Source organism: Mandrillus leucophaeus, unplaced genomic scaffold (assembly GCF_000951045.1).
Source record: "Mandrillus leucophaeus isolate KB7577 unplaced genomic scaffold, Mleu.le_1.0 Scaffold30, whole genome shotgun sequence".
NCBI lineage: Eukaryota > Metazoa > Chordata > Mammalia > Primates > Cercopithecidae > Mandrillus > Mandrillus leucophaeus.
In genome coordinates this window covers 4,480,489-4,492,445 of record NW_012103143.1, presented here as the reverse complement: position 1 = coordinate 4,492,445, position 11,957 = coordinate 4,480,489, and the positions used below count along the sequence as shown (strand labels likewise).

At 49.7% G+C, this 11,957-nt stretch overlaps 1 protein-coding gene across 1 annotated transcript in view; it reads right to left on the bottom strand.

Annotated features, from left to right (window-relative positions):
- CTTN (cortactin) overlaps positions 1-5,715 on the bottom strand; it is a 41,920-nt gene extending 36,205 nt beyond the window's left edge. Inside the window, exons 1-4 of the mRNA XM_011987075.1 lie at positions 5,616-5,715; positions 3,621-3,707; positions 3,414-3,487; positions 1,077-1,206 (exon numbers count right to left, since the gene is read on the bottom strand). Coding sequence (XP_011842465.1) covers positions 1,077-1,206; positions 3,414-3,487; positions 3,621-3,707 — 291 coding nt within the window. The 5' untranslated portion in view covers positions 5,616-5,715. The remainder of the gene's footprint in view (positions 1-1,076; positions 1,207-3,413; positions 3,488-3,620; positions 3,708-5,615) is intronic.
- Positions 5,716-11,957: the final 6,242 nt, after the last annotated feature.

Genomic DNA, 11,957 nt, shown 5'->3' with positions numbered 1-11,957 from the left:
GGTTTGGGGTGCCCTGCCAGCCCACCACATCATCTCCTCCCCCAGGCTATTTCTGATGGTGGTTTGGGGTGCCCTGCCAGCCCACCACATCATCTACTGTGTAGGGGACAGAGCAAGGCGCAGCTCACTGTGACACGGCAACATCAGCCCGTGCCCAGCTCAAATGTTCACCGGCGGGTGCATGAGGTGGGAGAGGTATGGAATTACCGCCTGGAATCCGACACTGGCTGAGACACTTCTTTCCACAGGGTAAAGGCAAGCATCTGTCAGGTCAGAACAAGCTTATGTTGCTTAGACTCAAAAGTTCACCTCCAGGATGTCTGTTTTACTGAAGAAACATGCAAACGCACCACGATCTCTTCCATCCTCTCTCCACGAAGGAAAAGGCAGCCCTCCTGAGCTAACGGGGCTCCCTTTCTTAGGGTAGAGAGGACCTAAAGTACGGGTGGAGCTGGAGGAATTTGGCCAACGTCCTCAATCGACGTCTGCACGGCAGTTTGCATCCCATCAATGACGGCTCCTGGGAGGCTCTCCCAGACCTCTCAAACAGAGCGAGCACTGTCCCCAGCCTGGTGGGCACCCCATTTAGACGAGGGACAGACTGCTCTGACAGTCACTGACCGCATGAAGCATGTTAGCTAGGCCTGTGGCTGAATTTCCGTGTGTGCTGTGAACCATGGGGGCCTACGGATTGGACTCTGGTCTGCGGACTGGCATGACCTAGGCTGCAAGCTGGAACCAGGGGCATTGACAATGATGACACCTGGAGCCACGATGCTTCCGGACTTCTGTCCTGATCACAAGGCTGCCTCTGAGGGCCAGTCTCCCGCTCTGGGCCTCCCCACGTACCACCCGTGCTCCAGCACCTCTGAGGGTTCTCAGCGAGCTTTGAAGAAAGTTAGAGTAGTACTTCGTGAGCAAGTCCGATCAACAGGGGTCTACTCTGGGCAAATCTCAGCCTCAGCAGATTGACTCAGAACTGCTGATCTAAGGAAAGTCTGAGGGACGACTCTGCCACTCAGTCGAGTGGTCCAAGCGCACCAGGAGACTGGCACAGGCAGCCGCGGGCCACTCACCTTATCCATTCGGTCTTGTTCCACACCAAATTTCCCTCCATAGCCGTGGGAGGCTTTGGGTCCTGTTTCAAGTTCCTTCTCCTTAAGAGTCTGATGTTCTTGAAAGACGTTCTCCCTCAGCTTGTGGATGCTTGAAGGAGGAGATGGAAATAGGAACAGATCAATAAACAGATGTGCAGCTTTGCCTCCCGGTGTCATAAATAAGAACAGGTGACATTATCTTTGTAAATCTGCCTATCTGATGTCCACCAATTCTCTCCCTGCACTGTCCCTTCCTGACTATTCTGCCGGCTGGTACACCCACTTCGGCAGTCCGCAGCGTCAGATGCACGCTCCGTGGGAGACAGAACGTGAATCTGAAGGCAGACAGTGGGGTCATCCCAAATCCCCGCTAAAGATGGCTCTACCCAAACCCGGCCTTTATTCACATGCAGAGAACAGGAAAGCCAGTCTGTAATCATCCAGAGGTAGAGGGGAACACGAGGCTACGCCCCCTTTCCCAGTCACTGGCAGAAGTCCAGTGGTGCTGCACATGTAGACGGCTCGTCCGTACTTGAAGTACTCTAGCTTTTTTATACATTCAAAGATGTGAGGAAAGCGTTTCAGAATTTAACATCTAAACGCCACTGAAAATTTTTGATATAGCAGATGATGAAACAGATGACAAGGTGTGCTCAAATCTGGCAGGCAGGACACAGCTGTCATTGAGAGACCCCAGCGTGGTATGAAGGCCACTCTGGCATTCATACTTTCTGCCCAGGAGACACCAGGCCGCCACCTTCAACATCTGGACAACAATGCTAGAATTGAGGATGAAATATGAACCATGCTCGGAAACCGCCCAATACCCTGATGGGCAGGGAAAGACGCCACTCCTAAAACCTGGGAAGGCCCCAGAGCGTGAAGAATGGGCTCATTCCCCACGTGCTCCCCTCTGAATTCTAAGCCGCCCGAGGCTTTTGTACTGGAGAGTTGTTTTTTCTCCAAGCCACCCTCCAAGACATGTTTTGAAGCTACAGGGAACAGAAGAGATGAGAAGAGGTACGATGACTCAACGAATTCAGGAGTCTGCTTAACGCCATAGCAAATACCCAAGGCTACAGCGGACTCCTAAGTCAGCCCCATTCCAGTCTCTTGTCCTGGGCAGCCGCACGGCCACTGGAGTTCCGAAGTTGCTTCTGGGGAAGGGAGTGTGCTGAGCAAGCCAGACAGGGACTAAAACTTGGGTATAAAAAGCCACTGTGGGCCAGGTGCGGCGGCGCACACCTGTGATCCCAGCACTTCGGGAGGCTGAGGCAGGAGAATCACCTGAGCCCAGGAGTTCAAGACCAGCCTGAGCAACAAAAGCAAGACTCCATCTTTAAAAGAAATAAAAGAACTTAGCTGGCCATGGTGGTGTGCACCCACGGTTCCAGCTACTCAGGAAGCTGAGGCGAGAACCCAGGAAGTCAAGGCTGCAGTGAGCTATGATTGCACCACTGCACTCCAGCCTGGGTGACAGAGTGAGACCCTGTCTCAAAATAAATAAAGAAATAAATCTTTAAAAACAAAATAAAAAGCCACTGGGCAGACTGTGCCTTCTTTTCTGGATGATGGACTGAATCTTTCTCAGTTGAAGGGACCGTGGCCAAGCAGGACAGTCTCGCCAGGATACTGAGGCGGTCACCGGGTCAGTGGTGCTGCCTTCACAGCCAGGGAAAGAAGGATCCACTCTGAACCCAGTGCGGCCTAAAATAAAAGTCTGAGCACATTTTAAAAGTTCCTTTTATCTGCACTTCCTGAGGAAAAAAAAAAAACTGCCCCAAGAGCTGGCATTTTAGATAGTGCCAAGTGAGAAACAATGACAGGGCTCACTCAGTTCCCTCCTCTGGGCTTCTGATAAGAACACAAAGCTCACAGTACCCCACGACTAACACATAAGCATTTCCCGATAATAAAAACAGGGACAGGGCATTTAAGGTCTCAGTTATTCAGACATCTCATACTTTAGAAACCTCTCGTGTGTAAGGTAGAGCTTAGGGAAAAGTGTTCCCTGATAAAAGCTAGAATACTGAGAAGCAGACACTCTAAAATTATAAATATGGAAATTGTTTGCAATGGGAATTTAAAAATTACTGAGCACATAAGTATCTAAATATACACATATAAACACACACATTACATATACACACATATATGTGTGTGTGTCTTATATTCATTTACTGCATGGGTATCAGGTCAAGAAGATAAAAGCAGTTTCCACAGAGGCCGTCCCTCCACAGACGACCATGAGCCCTGTTGCACCTGGGGCTCCACCCACAGAGGGGCCCTCGGGAGGGTGGTGGCGACGCCTCTTACTTGATATGCTCCTGGTGCCCGGAGCCCTGCACGGTCTTGGCACCCCATCTTTGCTCCTTCTCACTCACATCATTCTGAAAAGAAAACCAACCAGTAAATCTCACAGCCTGGATTGCGACACCGACAAACCACCACCCCATCAAAGAAAAACCCAGGAGAGCCACTTCCACTTCATGAAAACGGAAAGCAAAGGCTGGCGGCTCCTACCACAAAATCGGGGTCGGTCTCCCAGTCATCGGCCCCCACGTCATCCTGGGTGATGGACACAGCGTGGCCTGCTGAAGCTTTCCACATCTGAAAGAGCGGCCGGGGAGGGTTACGGAGGCCTCAGGGTGCCATCCACAGAGGCCAGCAGATGAGCCCTTTGGCCAAAACTACCAAGATTCTAGGCAACCCAGGAGGACGAGGCTGCAGGACCAGCCAATCCTTCATGATCCCTAACCCTGAATGACAACCACAGGAGTGAAAGAAGCTTCCCCTCGGGGTTCTAATACTGCTGTCCCCTGGCGTCAGAAATATATTGCAAATACTCTTTGGCTTCAACTCAAGTGAGAAAATTCTGTGGAAAATAAAAAAGTCGGGTGTGCACTTACTGCATTCATTAAGAACATATTCCTGTTCTGCCCAATCATACGATAGTTTCTAACCAAAAATAAATGCACCATGTGTGTTATATATTATAAATACACTAAACGTTACCAATGGTAGATCTCACGGTACGTGTATTTTATCACAATTTCTTAAAAAGTGCACCCATTTTGATTTCAAGTGTTTACTGAAACGATAACAACAATTTTCCTAATTCAGACTTACAACTTAATAAACGTTTCAGGTAATTCATCGGAGAATTGCTTTACTCTCTACTTGGGAGAAAACAGACTATAAAACGCCACCTTTTCCTCTATCAGGCAGCTCTGCAAGTGGGCAGCCACCTTCTTCCTCAGCCCGTGAAGACTGAAAGGTTTTCTGTTATAGAGAACAATGGCACACCTGTAAACCCTAACAAGACAATTCTTCTTGTAACTGCAGTGGTAACATCAAAACTTTTAAGGGTTTTTTTTTGTTGTTTGTTTTTTTTTAACTACGTAATAAAATTTCACACAGGCCATAGAGCCACCGAGAGATTATTTTAAATCAAACAGCCAGAAGCTGTGCCCAGGGGTCTGAACTGAGGACACCCCATTCACTTTTCCTCAGGCGCCGTGTTGGGACTCTAGCGCCCTGAATCTGAACGGGACAAAAGCCCTTGGCAGCTTGAGAATGTCCCATCTGGTTCCTCCCCGTCCAGCCTGGCTGGGTCTCAAGCCCAAATCCAATGTGACAGGGAGGGACCAATCAGAGCACCATGCTCTCAAATTTCTAGATGCGACTTTGTCTCGCGGGGAAGAACTGTCTGCCAAGGGGTGTAGCAGGACCAACAATGCCCCTGGAACCTCGAGTCAATGCCCAAAGCATGGCAAGAAATTTCCAGAGTGATCTGCTTTTGCCAGGATTTTAGAGAACAGATGAACTAGAATCTTAGAACTGAAAGGCACAACCAGTCCGTCTTGTCCCAGTGCGCCCATTTATAAATGAAGCAACGGCTGCAGGAAAGAGAAACGGGATGCTCGGTCTCCGGCTGCCCCATGGCACCATGCTGCCCTGGCGAGGGGGCTGCCCGCCTGCGGACTTCAGCTGCCTAGGGTTCCCACCACTGAGGAAGTGGCTGCAAGAAAGGACGGGAGTCCCTGCGGAGCTGGCGAGGCCAACCTTCAACCCCAAGTCAAAGGTGAAAGAAGGCAGGTGTCTGCCTGGTACTTTCTCAGGCTCATCAGGGAAAGATTAGCAGAGAACAGTCTCCACTCACCTTCTTGGAGGCAGCTTCACCAGGGGGCGGGGTAGGCACCTGCAAGCTTCACAGTCCTGCGCCTGGGGCCCCACCCACTTTCATGGTGTGGGGAAGGGGCCAGATTTCCCCCTCAGGGAGGACAGGAATGAGTTCCCTTCCTCAATTTCAGAGTTTTCTGCAACTGTCTCCTCTAAGTCATACACAACAGAAATCTGACTTCATCTTTTAAACAATGAAATTTCCTCCCAGAAAATTATCATCTCTCTCCCAGTAAATCCACAGAAACAGCAACCTCCCCCGCATCCTGTTAAAGGGATTTCTGCCCTTTCCATCCACAGGAAAAGAATGTTAGGATGTTCACAACGCACAAGTACCTTTCTTTCTGCTTGGAGATAAACGGCTGTTCACAAAACTCTGTTTACAACACAGTAATCCAGTGAGGGATTTCCAGGCATTGGGGAATGATTCCGTCTGTAAAAAGATTAAGAGTAAAAGCTCAGAAGGATGTCTGTTCAGCAGCTCCCTGGGCAAACCCTTCTGTGTGGAGATCTTTTTAGAAAACTTCAGAAATCCTCCCAAATATAACAAGGTTTTGTAATGAAATCTGAAATGAGGATGGAAGATTTGCATTTTACTAATAAGAAAGTTCAACATAGAGAAACTAAAGAAATAAGTTTTAAAAGATTTCTAACTACATGATGATTCTTTGTTTGTTTGTTTTTTGAGATGGAGTTTTGCTTTTGTTGTCCAGGCTGGAGTGCAGTGGCACAACTGCGGCTCACCGCAACCTCCACCTCCCGGGTTCAAGCGATTCTCCTGCCTCAGCCCCCTGAGTAGCTGGGACTACAGGCATGAGCCACCACGCCCGGCTAATTTTGTATTTTTAGTAGAGATGGGTTTTCTCCATGTTGGTCAGGCTGGTCTCAAACTCCCGACCTCAGGTGATCCGCCTGCCTTGGCCTCCCAGAGTGCTGGGATTACAGTCATGAGCCACCATGCCCGGCCTACATCATGTTTCTTAATGAATGCAAACAGAAATTACTGCCTTAATTGCTAGCATGCATTTACTGTTTGCTATAATTCTGAGAGATTTTCACTTTTTATTCATTCTAATTAATAGCATTATAAAATAAAATGGTTACTGTGAGCTTTTTAAAACAATAATATAAGAAAAACACTCCTTGAGAGGATCGTGATATGGCCGGGAGAAAACACAGGTACGGTGACTGTCTCAAGACGTGACAGCAGCAGCTGGAGAGCCGAAGAGGAGGCGGCTGCATTCCTAATGGACGTATACGGTTACCGCGCAGGGAGCAAGACTCCAGTTCCCCAGAGGGTGGCCAAGCACATGGCCCCTTCCCAAGGACCACACATCAGCCTCAACTGGACACCATACTGCTAAACATCACTCATCGACGAATGAAATCCCCTCGTCCCTAGGAACAAGCTGGCCACAGGCAGAGTGGTTTCTCATGCATTAGGTACTAGGGGATGGTGCCTGGCTGGCCCTGCTGGCAATTAATTTCCTATCTGGTTCCTGACCCAACTGTTTGCTCCATCTCTCTCCCCAATTCCCTTTGGCAATTCTAACTTCTACAGATTGCTTGGTACATTCTGGTTACTACAATTATTAGTGTAATCAGCAGGCATCTATACAATTCCGCCTAAACCATTAGCCAGACATGGTCGTGTATACCTGTAGTCCCAGCCACTCAGGAGGCTGAGGTGGGGGAACTGCTTGAGCCCAGGAGCTCAAGGGTGCAGTGAGCCATGATCACACCACTGCACTCCAGCCTGGGAGACAGAGACCCTGTCTCATACATAAATCAATCATAAAGTAAAAAATAACAATCTCATGAGCAGCTAAGGATAGGCTCAAATCCACAATTTTATACTCTCAATATTTGAAATTTAAAAAAAATCACAAAAATAACTAATAGAAAATAGGCTTGATTATTTTGTGGATCCAAAGATAAAGTCTCTAGACCCCTACCTCAAAACCATACAGAAAAATTAACTCAAAAATGAACTAAAATCCTAAAAAGGTGTAAATTTTTGTGACTTTGAATTTGGCAATAGTTTCTTAGATACGACACCAAAACACAAGAGGAAAAAAATAAATTGTACAAAATTAAAAATTTTGTGCTTCATCAAGAAGGTGACAAGACGATCCCAAAAGAAAACTATTTTGAACCGTATCTCCAGAATATATATAAAGAACTCTTGGCTGGGCACAGCAGCCCACGCCTGTAATCCCAGCACTTTGGGAGGCCAAGGCAGGCGGATTAACAGGTCAAGAGATCGAGACCATCCTGGCCAACATGGTGAAACCCTGTCTGTACCAAAAATACAAAAATTAGCTGGGCATGGTGACGTGTGCCTGTAATCCCAGCTACACGGGAGGCTGAGGCAGGAGAATTGCTTGAACCTGGGAGGCGGAGGTTGCAGTGAGCCGAGATTGTGCCACTGCACTCCAGCCTGGGCGACAGAGTGAGACTCCATCTCAAAAAGAAAAAAAGAGGAACTCTTATAATTCAATAATAAAAAGGACAAATAACCCCATTTAAAAATGGGTGAAGGACCTGAAGAGACATTTCTTCAGAGGAGATACACAAATGGCCAATAAGCTCAGGAAAAGTTTGTTCAATGTCATTAACCATCAGGGAAACGCAAATCAAAACCACAATGAGAACCCACCTCATACCCACTAGAATGACTAAAATAAAAGATGATGACAAGTCTCAGCAACGGTGTGGAGAAACCGGAAGCCTCATAGACTGCTGATAGGAATGTTAAATGGAAAAGGTCTGGCAGTTCCTCAGAAGGTTAAACTCAGGTACTGTATGACTCAGCAACTCCACTCCTAGGTCTATGCCCAAGAGAAATAAAGTATAAGCACATAAAAACTTGTGCATGAGTGTTCAGAACAGCACGATTCATAGCAGCCACAAAACGGAAACACTCCAAATGTCCATCAACTGATAGATACATAGCATGTGGTCTACCTAACACAAACGCATTATTTCCGCCACAAAGAGGATTCAGCAGTGACACCTGCTGCAGTGTGGAGGGACCTCAAATCTATTACGCAAAGGAAAACCATGCACAAAAGACCACGTATTATACGATTCAATTTCTAGGAAATGTCTGGAGTTGACAAATCTACAGAGACAAAAGATACATTACTGGTTGCCCAGGGCTGGGCGGATGGTGGTGGTGGGGATCGGGAAGTCATGGCTAAAAGGTACAAGGGCTTCTTTTTGAGGTGACAAAATTATTCTGAAACTGATTGTGGTGATAGTTGTACAACTGCATGAAGATCCTAAACACCAGTGGCCAGCACACATTAAACAGACGCATCGTATGGCGTGTGAATTTTATCTCAATAAAGCTGTTACGATATGGTTCAAAAGAAGATGACTCTGTCCAACCTCAACATTAAACCTTCCTTGCAAATGTCAGTGTACAAATCAGATTGCACAAACGTGAAGTAATCTTGCTGTCTAGACAGAGTGAAAAATTCCTCTATACAAGAATTTTTTTTTTTTTTCTTCAGAGTCTTGCTCTGTTGCCCAGGCTGGAGTGCAACGGTGCCATCTTGGCTCACTGCAACCTCCGTCTCCCAGGTTCAAGTGATTTTCCTGCCTCAGCTTCCTGAGTAGCGGGGATTACAGGCATGTACCACCGCACTCAGCTAATTTTTTATGTTTTTAGTAGAGATGCGGTTTCATTATGTTGCTACAGGCTGATCTCCAACTCCTGGCCTCAAGTGATTTCCAGCCTCAGTCTCTCAAAGCGCTGGGATTACAGGCATGAGCCACCACGCCTAACTGCCCCCCACCAGCCTTTTTTTTTTTTTTTGAGTCAGGGTCTTGCACTGTGGCCCAGGCTAGAGTGCAGAGGCACAATCTCAGCTCACTGCAACCTCTGCATCCTAGGCTCAGGCAATCCTTCCACCTCAGCCTCCCAAGTAGCTGAGACTATAGGAATGCACCACCACACCCGGCTAATTTTTCTTTTCTTTTTTTTCTTTCGTGAGACGGAGTCTCACTCTTTTGCCCAGGCTGGAGTGCAATAGCGTGATCTTGGCTCACTGCAACCTCCACCTCCTGGGTTCAAGCGATTCTCCTGCCTCAACCTCCTGAGTAGCTGGGACTACAGGCGCCCGTCACCACGCCTGGCTAATTTTTCGTATTCTTTTTAGTAGAGACGGGGTTTCACTGTTAGCCAGGATGGTCTCGATTTCCTGACCTCATGATCTGCCCACCTCAGCCTCCCAAAGTGCTGGGATTACAGGTGTGAGCCACCGTGCCCGGCTAATTTTTCTATTTTTCATAGAGATGGGGTTTCTCCATGTTGCCTAGGCTGATCTCGAAACTTCTGGGCTCAAGCAATCCACCTGCCCTCGGCCTCCCAAAGTGCTGAGATTACAGGTGTGAGTCACTGAGCCCGGCCGAAGAATGTTTTAAATGACGGGACAGAAACATCCGTCCAGCATCAACTTTCCATTAGCCTCAGCATCTATGGCAGAGCAGGAGGAGAAAGGAAACAGACATTTGCTTAGCCAAAATCACCATCACAGGCCCACTCCCTACACCACACTTACTCAAGGGAAACCCTGACCCCAACATTTACTCTGTTTACTCAAAGCAGTGCGTGAGCAGATGGGGTGGGCTTGGGCCACAGAGAAAGCCAAGCCTGCTCCTGGAGCACAGTCCCCTGCTCTTGGCTGGCCCAGGCCATGGGAATACTGTAACACAAGGCAGCAACCAGCGCTCACAGCAATTCACACTCTCAGGACACCTTTTTCAGAGCACCTACTGCATTGGCACAGACTGAATATCTGAATTGCCAATTATGTGCACTGTCATTTTAAGTGTTTTAAAAACAGGTCCATCAAAATGCTACAATTAAAAGTTAGCTTTAGCTGGGCCTGCAGTCCCAGCTACTTGGGAGGTTGAGGTGGGAGGATCGCTTAAGGCCAGCAGTTCAAGGTCGCAGTGTGCTAGATGGCACCTGTGAAGAGCTGCTGCACTCCAGCCTGGGGACAGGGTCTCGCTCTGTCACCCAGGCTGGGGTACACTGGTGCGATCGAGCTCACTGCAGCCTTCAACTCCTGGGCTCGAGATCCTTTGCCTCAGCGTCCCGAGTACTGGGACAACAGGTGCACGCCAGCGTGCCCAGCGAATTTCTTTTTTTCTTTCTTTTTTTTTTTTTTGTAGATACAAGGTCTCCCTATGTTACCCAGGCTAGTCTGGAACTCCTGGCCTCAAACGATCCTCTCACCTTGGTCTCCCAAAGTGCAGCGATTACAGGTGGGAGTCACCGCACCCCTGCCCCAGGCTAAAAGATCTTTCTTTTCAGTAAGATTTAGCAGAGGGTTAGCTTCCAGTTCTAGGGGACCTAATATCAAAACAACCCTGCCTCCCCAACTTTTTATTGAGTCCCACTTAAAAGACTCTTCCTTGTTCCTTGAGTATCTGGTGAATACTTCTCTAACCAGAGGAGAAATAGGACTGACTCAGGGCTCTGGAGCCGGTGACTCACCCACACGGTCAAACACGGGAATGAAGACGGGGGCAGGCGGCCAGCCCCTCCTGCACCACGGCCTTGGGCCAGGCCGGGTTCGAGGGCTGGATCATGCCTTAAGGACCTTGTGGGTGAAGTTCCCCCGATAGAGCCTGTGCAGCTAAGTCAACACTGAGCCCAAAGGGAGCGCATGGGATTGCAGGGAGAGCTCATCGGATGCCTCCGGAGCTTCCCTCAGCAGAAAATGAATTCCTCCCCAAGGGGCCCGACACGTCCACAGATTCCAGTGGGAGGAAGCCCTGTCCCTTCTCACCCGAGGCTTTCCAGCGCCGAGGATCAGGCATCCGTTAGACTATCCAGGTGATGGAAACGTAACAGAAAGCCCCAAAGCACGGTTCTGGTGATTTTAAACACACCCCGAAGGAGGGACGGTTCCAAATTTAGAGCCTCACGACTAGCTGCAGCCGCGCCTCGCTGCCTCCATTGACCTGATTGCAAAACCTGCGCTCAGGTACAGGCCGGGTGGGACTCCAGCTGCTCCGCCACGTCCCACGTCCCACAGCGAGCCCCTCAAACCGCGGACCCCAGGCGCCTTGACCCCGCGGACCCCATCTCTTTCCCCTGCACACGGATCCCTTCCCTTGGAGCCCAAATCCCCTCCCCTCGGACCCTATCCCTTTTCTCTGCGCCCCGACCCTTTCCCCTCGAGCTCCAATTCCCTTCCCTCGGACCCCATCCCTGTAGCCCTGCGCCTGGACCCCTTCCCGTCAGACCCCAATCCCCTCCCCTCGGACCTCATCCCTTTCCCTCTGCGCCCGGACCCCTCCTTCTAAAAGCCCTCGCCCTTTCCTTGAGACCCCTCACACCCACCTTCCACGGCTCCTCGAACCCCGGCCCCCTCCGCTCGGACCTCCGAACCCCACAGGCCCAGCCCCTCCCCCTCGGGCCCCAATCCCTTCTCCCTCGGAGCCCATCCCCCTCTCCTATTCCCTCGGACCCACGACCCCTCCCAGCCTGGCCCCTCTCCGGCCCTGGGGCCCCCCAGGGTCCAGGGACCCTCCCCGCAGAGCTGAGACCCCCCATTTGGCCCCTCTCCAACCTTCCTCCGCGGACCCCAGCCCCGAGCCTTCGGTGTCCCCTTGTCCCCTGGGGCCCAGACCCGTCCTCGTGGCCCTCGCGGACCCCCG